At 49.7% G+C, this 16,146-nt stretch overlaps 3 protein-coding genes across 5 annotated transcripts in view; all 3 read right to left on the minus strand.

Moving 5' to 3' along the window:
- MAPK7 (mitogen-activated protein kinase 7) overlaps positions 1-10,309 on the minus strand; it is a 34,895-nt gene extending 24,586 nt beyond the window's left edge. The window contains exon 1 of the mRNA XM_053261417.1: positions 10,188-10,309. The gene's annotated coding sequence lies outside the window, so the exon portion shown is untranslated. The remainder of the gene's footprint in view (positions 1-10,187) is intronic.
- LOC128329764 (zinc finger protein 345-like) lies at positions 286-12,524 on the minus strand. Of its 3 annotated transcripts, none has more exons than XM_053261420.1 (2): positions 12,420-12,524; positions 286-3,388 (listed from the first exon to the last, which is right to left on the minus strand). In XM_053261420.1, the coding sequence occupies exons 1-2, from the start codon at positions 12,514-12,516 to the stop codon at positions 1,161-1,163; spliced, it is 2,325 nt and encodes a 774-aa protein (XP_053117395.1). In that variant the 5' UTR covers positions 12,517-12,524; the 3' UTR covers positions 286-1,160. The 3 variants fall into 3 exon arrangements, with proteins under 3 accessions (XP_053117395.1, XP_053117396.1, XP_053117397.1); XM_053261421.1 differs by lacking the exon at positions 12,420-12,524 and adding an exon at positions 5,910-6,198; XM_053261422.1 differs by lacking the exon at positions 12,420-12,524 and adding an exon at positions 5,906-6,195.
- The window catches only part of LOC128329767 (zinc finger protein 91-like), a 31,326-nt gene continuing 24,045 nt past the window's right edge, over positions 8,866-16,146 (minus strand). The window contains exon 4 of the mRNA XM_053261424.1: positions 8,866-15,596. Coding sequence (XP_053117399.1) covers positions 12,530-15,596 — 3,067 coding nt within the window. The 3' untranslated portion in view covers positions 8,866-12,529. The remainder of the gene's footprint in view (positions 15,597-16,146) is intronic.

Here is a 16,146-nt window from a genome sequence, read left to right on the forward strand (position 1 = left end):
GCTTACAGGAGTCTTTCATTGTCTAATGAGCTTAGTTCTTACAGCCAAGCACACCAACAGTTCTCTAGCAACACACATTTAAGGAACAGCTGTCCTGGACCTAGCCCCAAAGGACAAACCAGTTCAACTGACCTTTTACATTTCCCAAAGGTCTTCTACGTGATCCCATGGCCAAACTTTGGTTTTCACTGTGCATTTTTTAAACTACTTTTCCCATTTGAAACTTAGTTTAAAAAAGAAATCCACACGTGTAACACACACAGAGTGAGATAGATGATCAAACTGTTGAATATAAAACAAGGGGATTATTTTATTTGCAAATTCAAAGCAAAGCAGTTCAAACCAGTGCAAGCCAGAAGAGGTTTCCAAAAACACACACAGGGACTGACCTCTCAGAACAGCAGTCAGATTCCAAATGCCAAAGACAGCAGACAACTCAAAATTAAATACCAACTTCTCAAAGGGTAGTAATGCAAGTCAAAACAACAGGTTTGTCTCTACTTTGGGGGGGGGTGAGGCCATAGGGATGAGAACAGCAGAAGGGGAGCAAACTCTGGGAAGAGAGTAGAATTTGGTGACTAGAATAGCATCCCAGGGCCTGGTCTGAAGGTATCGGAGGTGGCCACCTTGCTGAAGCTCAGCAGGTCTGGGTATGGCCAGTGTCTGCATGGGAGACCACTCACCACCTTTGGGAGTCCAAACATGGAAGGAAGAATATTAACATAAGTAATATGTGGATCCCCCAAGGCAAGATTACTGGGTTTGAATCCCAGATCTGTGAGAAGAGGGTGAGCAAGATCCAGTGCTGTGTGAATAGAGATTTCCAGGGTCTGTCCTTTACCCACGCCTTTGAAGATATATATCACACCATCACCAACCACCAGTTAATATTGGGCAACTCCAAAGCACTTTTACTCAGCATTTCAGTTTTCTAAAACAAGAGGTGCAGGGGTTTATGCTGGCCTGCCATCGCTTCCCCTCCAACCTCTGACATAATGGAGGTGGTTGAGATAATACAGCGGGATGCTTGCAGAAGAGAACTCTGCATGTGCTCTTTTCGTTACAATATAGACAAGGGGCAGAACTGTGGCATTTGAAACACGTTGAGGGGCTAAGCCATGCTCAGAGTAAGCCTTGTTTCACCCACCCACCCACCGGCTTCATACATCTGGTGGACTGCCCAAGTCGGAACATTCCATAAGGGACTTGTCTGTAGCTTCACGGGACCCTGGCAAGAGGCGATGGACGCGCCGATGGGAGTCCAGGTGCCCCTTCTTGCCGAAGGACCGCCCACAGTCCGTACATTCGTAGGGGCGCTCGCCCGTGTGCTGCCTCTGATGCTCCATGAGGTGGGTGCTTTGGGTGTAGCTCTTCCCGCAGTCCCCACAGACGTACGGACGCTCGTGGGTGTGCACCCTCTGGTGACGGGACAGATTGGAGCTGCGCCCAAAGGTCTTCCCACAGTCCGCACAGGCGTAGGGGCGTTCGCCACTGTGAACCCGCCCGTGGGCGAGCAGGTCAGAGCTCTGCCCAAAGGTCTGGCCACACTCCTCGCATCTGTACACCTGCTCCGCCGTCGGAAGGTGAGAGCGGCGGTGTCGGGCCAGCGTGCCCGCCTCAGTGAAGGATTTGCCGCAGAAGCTGCAGACGTAGGGCCGTTCGCCACGGTGCGTGGCTTGGTGCTGCTCCAAGTCCACCAGCTCCACAAAGCGCCGCCCGCAGTCCCCACAGCGGTGAGGCCGGACACTGCCTTCCGCATGGGTGACATAGTGCCGGGCCAGATCAGGCCGCCGGGCAAAGCGGCGTCCGCACAAGGAGCAGGCAAACGGCCGTTCCCCCAGGTGGTTTCGTCGGTGCTGCAGGAGGTTGGAGCTGGTACTGAACTGACGGCCACAGTCGGGACAACTGTAGGGCTTCTCCCCCGTGTGGGTTCGGAGATGTTGGACAAGAGTAGGCCGACCAGCAAAGGATTTGCCACAGTACTGGCAAGAAAACGGGCGCTTTCCTGAATGGACTTGGCGGTGGTTAGCCAGGGCAGAGTTCTGCCGGAAGGTCTGCCCACATTCCGTACAGCGGTATGGTCGCTCTTCTGTGTGGATTCGCCGGTGCTGAGTCAAGGTGGTGCGGTGACCAAAGGACTGGCCACAGTCAGGACAAGAAAATGGCCGCCCGTTGATGTGGATCAACTGGTGTTTTGTCAGGATAGAAAGATCTGCGTAGGCCTTGCCGCATTCCCCGCAGACATAAGGCCTCTCGCTTGTGTGCAGGGCCCTCTGGTGGCGAACCAGTGCCGACCTGACCCCAAACGCTTTGCCGCATTCGCCACAAACATATGGGCGCTCGCCCCGATGGGCCCTGAGGTGGCGGACAAGGGCCGAAGACTGCCTGAAGCGGCGCCCACACTCTGTGCAAGCGTAAGGGAGCTCTCCAGTGTGGATAAGGCCGTGACGGACGAGGGCCGAGTGACTGGCCAAGCTACGGCCACATTCACTGCAGATGTGACGTGGCTTTGAGGGCCGTTGCTTGGCAACCAGATCCTCCACAGGCATGGCCCACTCAACAACTGTTTCCTCATCGGATCCATTCCCAGAAAGACAGTCCTGCTGAGAGTGGATTTCTTCAGGTTCCTCCCCACTGGATCCCTCCTCTATTGGTGATCTATCCTGGAAAACAATGGCCTCAGCTTCCCCCTCAGTGTCTGCTTCCCCCAGGGCAGCTCCTCCCCAACAAGGAACTTCCTCAGAGTCCGCCCCATTGGATCCCTCTGGGTCAAGAATCATCTCAGCATCCACCATAGTGGACATTTTCTCTACAGGACTTCCACCCATGTAACAGAGAACCTCTGTTTCCTCCTCCTCAGAGACCTCACCTACTAAAGAACCCTCTGGACAAGGGAACAGCTCAGGTTCATCGCAGCCTTCTCCTCGGTGAGTAATTTCCTCAAAGTCTTTTGCAGAAAGCCCATCCCCTCTCAGAGGCCCCTCTGGAGAAGTGACGACCTCTGTGTCTTCCCCAAGGGATTCCTCCCCTACAGTAGACTCCACCTGGGCAGAGACCTCCCCAGCATCTTCTACATCAGATCCACATTCAATGTCACTGTTTCCCTGTTGGCATACATCTCCCTGCTCCTCAATAAAGACCACTGAGCTACTGCTGGAGGCCTTCTCCCCATCCGATTCTTCTCCATGCTGCAAGCTCCTTTTCAACCACTGTTGGTTCCTCCACTCTGTGCGACTCGTCCTGCCTTGGGGTTGCTCCTCAGAGCACAGGGGAGACCAAGGGGCCTCTTCCACAGGATGCAGACGCATCCCTTGAGATCTTTGCTGACGGCAATCCATTTCTCGCTGGAAACGGTCCCCCTCATTCTTGGCTATGATCCCATCTTCTCCTGGAGGAAAAAGAGAACAAAGGAACAAGAGGAGAGGGGGAAAATAAAATTGAATAAAAGCAGCTATCATACCTGGAAGAAATAAATCAGCAGAGGGCCTTCGGGCTCACTGGGGAAGTCCACCAATAAATATATTCTTCTAAAGCGGGGGTGGGATTTAGATGGGGGTTGTAGTCAAATAGTATCTGGGGTCCCAAGTTTAAGAACCCCCAATTAGGAGGAGGACTAAGTTTAAGAACCCCTCAACCAGGCGGAGGGCTTTCAGATCAAATGCAGATAACATGGCCTCCTTTGGCTGTTCACAGCTGGAAAGTACATACTGGACTAGTTGGCTTTTGGCCGGATCCTTCCAGTCAATTCTTATTTATGAGTTTGGCCGCCCTGATGGGCATGAATGGACCTATTGCCAGGATTTGGCCTAAATAAATGAGGGATTAGAAGCTTAACAGAAGGGCTGAATGTTCCTTGATGGCTCCAGCCTTTGGAATGCAACACCCTCTGGAGTTTGGAGGGATGGTTAGGAGATTTTGTAGATTGAATTGAGAAAGAGGAAGAGTGGGGAAAGCCACCTAATGGCACAGCGGGGAAATGCTTGACTAACAAGCAGAAGGTTGCCGGTTCGAATCCCCGCTGGTACTGTATCGGGCAGCAGCGATATAGGAAGATGCTGAAAGACATCATCACATACTGCACAGGAGGCAGCAATGGTCAACCCCTCCTGTATTCTACCAAAAAAAAAAAAAAAAAAGACCACAGGGCTCTGTGGGTGCCAGGTGTTGACACTGACTTGACGACACACTTTAAGAGTGGGGGAGAGCAATGAGTTGGGTGAAGGGGAGGCACCTCTGGGTTCAAGTTTCTCTTTGGAGATCCAGTACAGGATTAGGTTTCAGGTTTCAATGCCTGCTTTTACAGAGCCTCTTGCTCTCAAAGTGCTCCATTCCTATAGTTATAAACAGATATATCGGGCAACCTAAGTTCCAGTGCTTGCTTTCACTCCAAGGAAACTATAGCATCACATCCGGACTTCTGACAGGAAAATAGGAAGCTGCCTTCTACTGAGTCAGACCATGGGTCCAACTAGCTCAGTACTGTTTACTCTGACTGGCAGTGGCTCTCCAGGGTTTCAGGCAGGCATCTTTCCCACCTGGAAATGTTGCCAGGAATCAAACCTGGCATGGTTTGATTCTGAAAGTTTGGGCGGTATAGAGATGAAAGTTTGGGCGGTATATAAATGTGATGAATAAATAAATGAATAATACACCTGGGACCTTCTACATGCAAAGCATATGCTCTACCACTGAGCTAAGGTCCCCCACTGCTTGAAAAAGTGGGGAACACTTAACAGTATGGCTTTAGGGTGGTGTTTCCAAATAGAATTTAATCTTGGCATCCTAGAAACTGAGCACTGTTTTTTAAATGTTCAAAACTGGTAGAATCTCTCTCACACAGGGAACATACGGATAACTTCATGGAGGAGAGGTCTATTAATGGCTACTAGTTGAAGGGCTGTGGGCCACCTCCAGCCTCTGAGGCAGGATGCCTCTGAGTACCACTTGCAGGGGAGTAACAGCAGGAGAGAGGGCATGCCCTCAATTCCTGCCTGTATGCTTCGAGCGGCATCTGGTGGGCCACTGTGCGAAACGGGATGCTGGACTAGATGGGCTTTGGTCCAGCAGGGCATGTTCTTATACAAAGAGCCCTGCTAGTGGATCACATCCAAATCTAGTCCATGCTGGTCCAAATACTGGACCAATCTAGTCCAGCATCTTGCCTGGCCAACTTTGATGCCTGCAAGCCCAAAAACAGGGCAGCAATTGGCCTTCAGACATATGCTGCCTCTGAACAAGGAGGTTCTGCGTTAGCAACCACTGGTTATGAACCAGACAGTAATGCCTTCTTCCTTTGTTCTTGTCACCCATTCAATTACAGAGATACTGTGCTGAATTTCAGTACCACGCCCCTTGCTTGCCTTCCCTCCCACCCTGCCCCCAAAACTCTGGGGAAGGGGACCAGGTGTATAATTAATGCCCAGCCCAAAGGTCCCACAAGTCACCTCCACAAGGAAATACTAAGAAGGCACACATTACAAAGCACAAGTACAATAAAATAACCAATACTTGTGCACTGAGGTCTCTGAATCTTAACCTTCAAAACGAATTTGGCTCTGATTTTTTTTATCAATTATAGCTGGGGAGAGGAAAGAAGGTGCACATCTGGCAACCCCCAAAAGTACCCCCAAAAAATCTACAATTGGGGGGGGCAAACTTAAAGAACTAGGGGGCCATTTGTCTCCTCCCCAGTGTATTTGGCTAACGACAGCGGGTTTTTCTTTGAATTAAATAGTATGGTGTGTGTTTGTTTGTTTTAATCAACCTACATTCATTAACTCTGATTGGCTTATAAATCCTATGGACAAAACATTAATTTAATATTAATATTGACTGAACAGCCCCATGCCCCCCAAAATATACCGTTCAATAAAACTACAGGCGGTATTGCTTCAGCGGCACTTACCCACCAGGTTTCAGATCCATCCAGTGTTCTGGAATAAATCCAGCCAGGGATACACAAGATGCTGCGACAGGTGAGGAATAAGAAGGGGCAGCGGGGGGCGGGGAGAGACAAGTCACCGCTCCAAAATCATCAGCAACCGGAGCGCGCAAAGCGAGATGGAAAGAACCAGCCTCTTCTTGGGAGCCCGTTTCCTTCGCAAGGAAGCATGGGAAATGGGATGCTAAAGAGCGTCCTGGGAGTTGTAGTTTCCTCGTTAACCTCTCCCCTTAAAGAAACAAGGTCCCTTATCGAAGTCCTATTCAGACATACGGCTGGAATCTTGGTACCTGTACTGATGGGCGCGCAGCTCACTCCCTCAGTGATGGCACCAGGAGAAAACAAAATTGGCGGGCGTGGGGGCTGCACAGAAGCGGCAAAGTGCATTTATGGGTGGATTGAGATTTCTGAAGCAGAAACGGGGGCGGCGGGGGGGAGCTACAGTAGCTCAGCTACTTTTTAGAGAGGGCACTTGCCCATGCATGCAGAGGTGCACCTAGGTAATGCCCCCACTTCTGGAGCCGCCCTTGTCCACCCCTAAGTATTTGAGAAGTTCCCCCCTCATTTTAGCAAAGAGGCACCTCTTTAAAGTGGTGGTTCTCTGTATTGAGCAGGGGGAGAGCAACTGGACCTATCCATCCCCAGGACAGCATCCCCCCAGTGGCTGTTGCTGGTGGCTGTCTATTTTTAGATTGTGAGCCCTGGGGACAGGGTGCCTTTTTAAAAACAAAATAATTGATTGATTGATTGATTAATTTTTCCCAAACCTTCAACTGAGACCAATTTTTAAAGTTTTAGTGTATTTTTACCTATTATGGTGTTTATATTTTTATGAATTTCAAATGTCATATTTTTTATTTATTTATTTATTTATTAGAAGCACTTAATATACCGCCCACTCCAAAGACTCCAGTGTGTACAATGGCATGTAAATGCCATCCTGCGCACCGCCTAGATTTCTATATTAGGCAGTATATAAATGCAATAAATAAATGCAATAAATATTTCTACCTAAACCGCTTTGGGAACTGTTGTTGAAAAGCTGTGTATAAATATTCGTCATATTCGTATTTGACTGAACCAATATGGCGTATGATTAGAGTGCTGGATTAGGACTGCAGAGACTGGAATTCAAATCTCTGTTCAGCCATGAAACTCACTGGGTGACTTGGGGCCAGTCATTTATCTCAGCCTATCCTACCTCACAGGGTTGTAGTGAGGACAGAAATAACCACATACACCACTCCAAGCTCCTTGGAAGAAGAGTGTGACATAAATGTAGTAAATAAATAATAAATAACTCCCCCACCCCAAATGCCAAACCTAATATCCCATATCTTCAGTCTCCAAAACATATTAGTCTCCCCTCAAAGGTGTCTTTCTTCTCCCACTCCCCATTCACCTGTCACACACCTGTCTTCTCCGCTTCCCCTCTCTTTGCACGCCTGTGTACACATGTGCTGTACATGTTTTTGTGTGAATGACTGCACCTGTGTTCATTTAAAAAGTGAATCTGGGTACAGATCCCTCAAATGCATGAAATGGTATAGATAGGAAATTTTCTGCCATACATGCATTCACCATAACATGTGAATAACTGTACATGTGTACAGATCTGTATATGTGTGTACTGTACAGACTGTAGTGCATTAAATGTGAATAGGACTATAGATATTTGTTAATCACATGTTTCTACAACCCTTCCTCTAAGGAGCAGCAGACATGGTGCGTCATTGCTTCCCCCATTTTATTTCCATTAGAGGTAAGTTAGGCTGAGAAGTGGTGGTAAAGCCACCACTCACTAGCTTCCTAAATAAGTGGGAATTTGAACTCGTGTCCTAGCTTAACTTTCTACACACTACACGCACTCTCCTTCGGCTATCCTACTAGTTTAGCTGTGGAAAGGCTGTGTCCAGACAGAAAAAGCAGTTGCGCCTTTGAGAAATCCCACTGGGAGAGTATTTTAAATTGCAAATGTTTGGACTGATTATGCATACAATTTAGACCTTCTAAACTGCCTCGTTTTTAATCATCACTGCTTCTTACATGCATGCCATGTGGCAGAAAAGGTAGATTCATCCCCATGCAACAGAAGGTGCCCTAAAAATTTCCCCTCTCATGCAACTGTAATAGCTACAGGGAGGTCTAAATATTGTCTCAAGGTCCATCAGATGAGGCAATATTGTACCTGCTGAGAGGGGCAACTTCCTAAAACAGAGCGAGGGGAAATTGATAATGGCCCAGTGCACTTGATGCAATCCAGATCAAGTGTCAACGCAGCTGCTCTTTTTTTTGTTAAATAAGAAGCACTTCCTGTGGTAAGCATGCCTCTTAACCATGCATATATGTACATGTCCAGTTTGAACCTAAGGTTCCAGCACTATACTAATGTATCCAGGAGTCTCATAGAAGAGAGATGGAAATTCTTCCGAGTAACGTGCATAGGATTGCAGAAAAATCTTTGTAGGCTGCAAATGAGGGAAACAGAAGAGTTCTTCAGACCCTTAGCTGGTCTCATGGGAGGAGAGCTGGTCTTGGGAGGAGAGCTGGTCTTGGGGTAGCAAGCATGAATTGTCCCCTTTACTAAGCAGGGTCTGCTCTGGATTGCATTTGAATGGCAGACTATATGTGTGAGCACTGGAAGATATTCCCCTTTGAATAAAACTTCAGGATTTTGTGCAGCTATGTGATTTTCTTGCAGGTATGCAACTTTGCTCATTGAGCAAGCACTTTTTTAGTCTGGCGGTCAGCAAGTTTTGTTTTTTTTTAAGAATGCATTGCCTCAAGGGCACCTTTTTCATTTATCAGTCAGCTGAGCCCTACACCCATTTTTGATGCCACTTTGGTGTGACACTTATGACCCTTCATAACAGCTTTGGCATTCAAAAGAGGAAATTAAGAAAGAAGACGCCAACACAAAACAATCGGAATAAACCAGCTTTGAGTTTGTATTCGTCTCGGGTTTTATACATTCCTAATATTACAGAGAAAATTCAGTGACCGACAGCACCGCCGACTGGATCAAGCAGAAGTGATCAGGCAAAAGGTAATGAATTCTGCTACCACAACAACCGCCCCCCCCCTCCAAAAAACAAAAAAGTCACCGACATAAATATATGGAGAGATTCCTACACAGTTCTCATTTGGATGCTGTGGAGGGAGAAGTTGCCGTTTGCCGTTTTGGAGGGGTTGGAAAGAGATGCTAGCCCTGAGTTTCAGAAGATGAGCGCTTAAGGCTGCAATCCCGCGCACACTTTCCTAGGAGTAAGCCACTTCTGAACACTGTGAGACTCACTTCTGAGTAAACATGCATAGGATTGTAATGTTAGAAATAAAGGGGAGAAACCCACATAAGCTGGAATGAAAGGCATTGTGACTGAAGGAGGAAAGGAAAGAGAGAGAAAGCCGGGGGGGGGGGGGCATGAAGATGAGGAAGGAGAGAGAAAAATAATTATTATATCTCACTCATCCTCAATAAGCTCAGTAGGAGAGGCTCTCAATGAACCAAAGTTTTTTGACACTCAAGCCTGGGCAACCCACCTTGTGACCGAGGAATCTGGGATGCCTTCTCCGGTTCTGCAGGAAGCTGGCCAAATTGGAAGCACCACATAATGCAAGACTTGGTAGTACACTAGTACTGAAGCAAGAATGGTGTGGCATCATGGGATAATCCTGCACCACCATTGTTCCTGAGGCCATGCAGACTAGCTGCACCTTCAGCCTCCAACTGCAGTGCAGACTGGCTGAGGGCCTGCACAGGCTCGACACAAGTGCATTGTGGAATGAGGGGAAATCTGCAGCTATGGTACAAGCCAGAAGAGTTTTGGGGAGCTTCAGTCCCTTGATGGCCAGGAGCAGAACATGTTGAAAATCACTGCCTTGGAGGTGGGCCTCATTTGGCATGCAACTAACTACTGCTACAGTTGCTGATCTTGATCTTCATCCCACTAGACTCTCAGGCTTACCATGGATATCATGCAACAGGGAGTTCCACTGACTGGAGGCTCAAGAGAGGCAAACTGGCTGTCTTCCCGCCTCCTCTCCCCTTCAAAGGCTCATAGTACACCCAGCTGAACTAGTGAGGTAGATGCTGGCACTGGAAGGATCTTGAAATTAAAGTGGTACTGGGATGGGAGATTATTCATTTTTTAAAAGTCACCGGCGGGGGGGGGACGGGACGAAGAAGGATTCACAGATATGAGGAACATTCTGAGATTTAGAAAATCTTCTTTACTATAAATGTTACCATGGATATCCTGTGCAGGAGAGTTCCACCGGTAAATAGCTTGTTTTGCTGTCTTTGAGGATCACTACTCCGCTTCTCTACAGCACTTTCTGGGTACAAAGTACTCAACAGTAATTCCAGTGAGGACAACATGGTCCAACTTGTATTGGTGAGGTAGACACTGGTGCTGAATGGCTGCTCCACCCAAAATTGAACCCAGATGGGAAATCTCTGTTAAAAATTTAATGACAAAAACAATACCAGGGAGTCAGAGTTCTACTGAGTGTACTGAAAACTAGAAGATCTAATTAATATAAAAGGGGAATTTCTTTTTTCCTCCCACATTCAAAAACAGATGAATTTCGCCTAGCAGAGTTGAAGACAATCAAGATGGAATGGTGTGAATGTGAGGCTAGAGAAACCTGGGAATCCAAGGCTGCCATATTGGATCATGGCAATGGTCCATCCATTCCTGCATACTATCAGTTCTAGATGCTACAGGGATAGCCACGAGACCATGATTATGTACATCCATCGCATGAACATCCCTCCTTCTGTCCCTAAAGGTCTATGGCCATACACTTCAGAGATTCCCAACCTTGTTGATGGACTACAGCTCCCATCATCCCCAGCCACAGTGGCTGAAGCCACAAGCCTTCTGAGAAGAATGAATATGTCTCAGGAAATAAGCTGGGCTATAAATCTGTCATACAAGTCATATTCTCAATGTTTTGTGACTGCAAGTTCCACATGTTAATCCCAAGGCATTGTGAGGGAGGACATCCATAGCTTTCTACCCATTCTTTACTGGAAACCAACTTCTTATTCATGAGGACTAATGCTATGCTTTTTATAAAAAACAAGAACTGGAATTCTCAGAATCCTAACATGTGCACATGAGCAACACAGAGGCCAAATGCTTCCCAATCCTGGACAAAATAATCCATAGGGGATCCCTTCCAACTTCACTTTCTAGATTTTTTGTTACCTTTAGGCTTTACTTCACGGTGTAATACGAGACAAATAAGTAGAAATTGGGAGATATGTGGCACCAGAGTAGCCTGGTTTACTGATATCATCCATTGGTATCAACCAAACCATGCCATGGGAAAGAAAATATAAATCAAGTTCAATAGTACTTAATCCACTTTTGAAGTCTTAGCAATGTGGGGAAAGGGGGTAACCTAAGATGTCACATGTCAGCAGCAGAGGTCATGTGACAGGAAGTACAGAAGGCAGCCATTTTGTGGGGTAGAATGCAAAAGAAACATCTCCCATCCCAACTTTTCCACAAATCTGTACAAAATGAGATCGCTATTCCAGCGAATACTGAAATCTCCAATGAGCCGAGGGGGAAGACACAGAACATGGAAGACCTCCCCGCTTTCTTGTCTGTCCTCTCACATCCACACCCCCTGCCCTCAGCAATCTTTCCTAGTGTGCCCTGCATTGAGTACAAGGCCACCTGCGTCAGCTTCTGTTCATTCCACACAATAAGAGATCTGAGTTCATACAGATCTCTTGGGAAGGTTTTTTGCATGGATGGGGGAGAAAACCAGGAAAATGAGTTTTTAAAAAGAAGAGGGAGGATATCCGGACAGGTGGACTCACCCTGTGATTTGCTGGTAACAAAACATGTAAGGGTTTCTCATTCTGCATTGTCTGCTAGAACGTCAAACATCCTGACTGCATTCGCATGCAACATGGAACCAGAGTTGAAGGAGCCAGAGGTTGTCCTAGTGTTATGTGCGAATGCGTGCAACTCTGGTTCCATGCAGCAACCAATCCAAATTTCTATTTTTCAGACTCCAGTCTGAATCCTCAGGTTGTAGTGAGTTTTGTCGCCACAACCCAAGGTGCATTGCATCCAAATTTGAAACCACAGGCTGCATCCCCTTCAACCAGAGTTGAGGGAAGAAGTTTCTCCCTCAGCTCTGGCTGGGATTAGCTGTGAGGGCTATCTTCCTGCAAGAAGGAAACCCGCACAGCCAGTTCCTCCTCCTCTCTGCAGTCTTGCTGACTGCAGAGAGAGTGCTCCCCCTTACATCTGAATTCAGACAGGAGAGCAGGAGTGGGGAACAGAGCCATGCGTCCATTAGACCCACGGTTCCACGTTACGTGTGAATGCAGCACCTATTTTCACTTCTGTTCATGAACCATCCCCACCCTAATAATCATGTCTGTAATATATTTTCTCCAACTAGGACATGTTCCCCAACCCTTGACCCACCTGATGCCCCCAATTATGCCCACCTGCTCCCCAACTTAGCATGTCCTGAGCATCAGGGGAGGAATGGCAGAAGAAGGTATGGTTCACACCCATCACCACTCTGGAATTCTCATGCCCCATAACCTCCAGGGAATCATGGTTTCTCTGCCGTGTGATTCTGGAGGTGCTGCAGGAGTATTGAGCTGTTCCTAGAGATCTTCCCAGACTCGGGATGCGCAAAGTATCTGCCTCTCTCCTGCTGGATATGGTGTGGTGCCAACACAGTGCTGGCACTTGAGTTTTTCCCCAAGTCAAGATGAAAGTAAGGCTCCGTTGCTTCTAGAACATCGCCTGAGCTTCGCTTTCCATCAGTCCCACAGTCCTTCGGCCGCTGGGGTGTGCCTCTTTCAGAGACAGGGCTTCTCCTCTGCAAAAGGATGGCCGAGATCTCGGTGAAACTCTCCCCAAACTCCAGAGGACTCCCGTGGCCTCTCTCCTTGCCGTGGTGGTTCCTGGCCTGATGCCGCACACTCCTGGACTTTTCTGTCGTGTGTTCCACCTGATGCCGGATCAGAGCCAGCCTGTCCGGAAAGCCAGCCCCACATTCAGGGCATTTCAGCAACTTTTCCTTCATGTGGCTGATCTGGTGGTGGGACAAGCCAGTGGCGTCCACAAAGCTTTGTTCACAGTCATGGCACTTGTAAGGCTTGGTGCTTGGGTGCCGGATGAGGGCAGCCATTTCAGTGGACACTGGAGCAGGCCTGTCAGTTCTTTTCTGGGGCAGAGCAACTGTGGAGCTTTCTTTAGGTGAACAGTTGCCCTGGGGAACTAGGCAAGGCTCTGCTTCAAGGTGTGTTTTCAGGTGCGAGGGAAGAGCTGAGCTGTCCTGGAGGCAAGGCCCAGATGAGGACAATTTATCTTCCACGAGTATTCTCTGACATGTACTATCAACAACGTTGTCTTCTGAGTCGGTGCTCTGGTGTGCATTAAGACTCAAGTGGACCTTCAGTGGCTGCTCGTCCTGTAGGATACTCGGATGTGAGCTAGAAAGGGAGTTTTCACTGGAGGGCTTTTCTCTGAGGCAGGTTTCCTGATGCACAGCAACACCTATCTCATGGGATTCCTCCATACGGGTCCTCTGATGTATGGTAACATCCGAGGCAGTACTGAAAGATTCTCCAGCTGCAAGACATTCAGGGGCTTTGTTGCTCATGTGGCTCTTCCGGTGGAGCGCGAGGGCCGTGGCATCCACAAAAACCTGCCCACACTCCACACACTGGAATAGCTTCCCACAGGTGCATCCTCCCTGGTGCCGAGTCAGGGCTGAGAGGCTGCTGAAGCTCTCCTCACATTTTGAGCACTTATACAGTTCCTCCTGCATGTGGGTGATCTGGTGATGGACAACGGCTGAGCTGTCAGCAAAGGCCTGCCTGCACTCGGAGCACGCATGAGGTTTCCCGTGGCTTTTCCGGTGACCCTCCATCTCCAAACTACCCTTGCAGTTTTCCCCACATTCTAGGCAGATCAAATTTGCGTGCATTTCCCGATGTTCCACAAGGGCACCCCCATCTCCAAAGCTCTCCCTGCAATCAGGACACTCCAAAGTCTTGGGAGATTCCTGGGCAAACATGAGTGCTGAGTTCTCCTTGCACCTACCGCGCTCCTTGTGCTGCTCAAGAACCTTGCTGTCCACAAAGCTCTCCCCACATGCCCCACAGATGTGCAACGAGTGGGTTTCCTCATGCTGCGACAAGGCCAGGCTGTCCTCACAGTTCTGCCCGCAAACACCACATATCCAAGATTCGTGATTCTCCTGGTGGCAAGCCAAAGCGCCAGCATCCCCAAAACTCCTCCCACATTCCGTGCAAATAAAAGAGGTGTGGCTTTCCCGGTGTCGCGCTAACGTCGCTCCGTCTTGGAAGCTCTGGCCACATATGTTACAGAGATGGGCAGCATGCGTCTTCTGATGCTGAGCCAGCTCAGTGGCATCCTTGCAGGCCAGCTCACAGGTGGCGCATGTGGCACCGCTCTCCTGATGCACTGCTGGCGCATGGCCATCCTCATGGCTCTCCCCACGCACATTGCTCACCTGGGATGAGCAGTCACCCTCTGGCTCTCTGGCCCCTTCTTTGGCCCCACATTTCCCATTCTCCTCCTGCTGGTGGCGCTGCAGCTCTTCCTCCAGGGCGAAGCGCTGCCCACAGCCGTGACAGACGTGGGGGCGCTCCTCCATGTGGATGCGCTGGTGGGTAATGAGGTTGGAGCTCTGAGAGAAGCGCCGGCCACACTCCTCGCAGTGGTAGGGCCGCTCACCCGTGTGCGTCCGGCGGTGCTGGGTGAGGTGGGAGCTGCGGACAAAGGCCTTGCCACAGTCGGGGCACGCGTAGGGCTTCTCGCCGGTGTGGATGCGCTGGTGGCGGATGAGGGTGGAGCTCATGCCGAAGCATTTCCCACAGTCGGCGCAATGATAGGGTTTCTCGCCCCGGTGGATGCGGGAGTGCAGGGTGAGGTTGGAGGCCAGGGAGAAGCTTTGGCCACACTCGCCGCAGGCATAAGGGCGGCTCTCGCTGTGGCACCTCCGGTGGCGCTCCAGCGCCGAGCTGAGCCCGAAGGTCTTGCCACAGTCAGCACAGCGGTAGGGCTCCACCCCCATGTGGAGGCGCTGGTGCTTGACCAGGGTGGCGCCGTGGCCGAAGCGCTTGCCGCACTCCTGGCACTGGTAGGGCTTCTCGCCCGAGTGGGTGCGCTGGTGCTGGATGAGCTCCGAACTCTGGATGAAGGTCTTGCCACAGTCATTGCAACGGAAGGGCTTCTCGCCGGCGTGGATCTTCCGGTGCTTGACCAGGTTGGCGCTCTGGGTGAAGCCCTTGCCGCACTCCTCGCACTTGAAGGGCCGCTCGCCGGTGTGCGTGATCTGGTGCTGGATGAGGTCCGAGGAGCGGTAGAAGCTCTTGGGGCACTCGGGGCAGCGGTAGGGCTTCTCCCCCGTGTGGCTGCGCTGGTGCTTGATGAGGTTGGTGCTCTGGGAGAAGGCCTTGCCGCACTCGCGGCAGACATAGGGCTTCTCGCCCGTGTGGGTGCGCTGGTGCTGGGCCAGGTTGGAGCTCCACGAGAAGGCCTTGCCGCAGTCGCCGCAGACGTAGGGCTTCTCGCCCGTGTGCGTCCGCCGGTGCTGCACCAGGTGGGAGCTCTGGGTGAAGGACTTGCCGCAGTCAGTGCACGTGTTGGGCCGCTCCCCCGTGTGGATGCGCCGGTGGCGCACCAGCTTGGACCACTGGCTGAACGCCTTGCCGCACTCGCTGCAGGGGTAAGGGCGCTCAGCCTTCCCACGGGGCGGAGGCGCTGCTGCTTGCAACTCCCCCGGCTCAGCACGGCTTCGGTGCTCAATACGCGAGACTACCACCTCCTCCTCCTCCTCCTCCTCCTCCTCCACCTCCTCCTCCTCCTCCTCTCCATCACCTAGCAAAGGGAAGAGCAAGAAAGGCACAGAGAGAAATCAGAAAAGGAAGGAATCTCAAAGAATCCTAAACAGGATGATGCTTAACTTTTCAGGGCTGAACTCTGCAAATATCTGGGATGTCCTCTAGGAGGAACACACAGAAATACAACACACTCTCTGTTTACACACAAATATTATATTGGGGCAGGGAATCCTGTGACCACGGTTTTTTTTAATTTATGTATCATATTTCTATACCACCTGATATGTACATCTCTAGGCAGTGTACAAAATTTAAAATATTTAAAAGTTACAATCTAAAATACAGGACA

This window comes from Hemicordylus capensis, chromosome 6 (genome assembly GCF_027244095.1).
Source record: "Hemicordylus capensis ecotype Gifberg chromosome 6, rHemCap1.1.pri, whole genome shotgun sequence".
Taxonomy (NCBI): Eukaryota; Metazoa; Chordata; class Lepidosauria; order Squamata; family Cordylidae; genus Hemicordylus; species Hemicordylus capensis.

What these genes read in the sequence shown, in the direction of transcription:
- LOC128329764 (XM_053261420.1), bottom strand. Translation starts at nt 12,516, where the DNA reads ATGGGGCATGAGAATTCCAGAGTGGTGATGGGTGTGAACCATACCTTC. An exon ending in CATGCTAAGTTGGGGAGCAG is followed by an intron (nt 3,389 to 12,419) that starts GTGGGCATAATT and finishes TTTTTCCTCCAG; the next exon opens with GAGAAGATGGGATCATAGCC.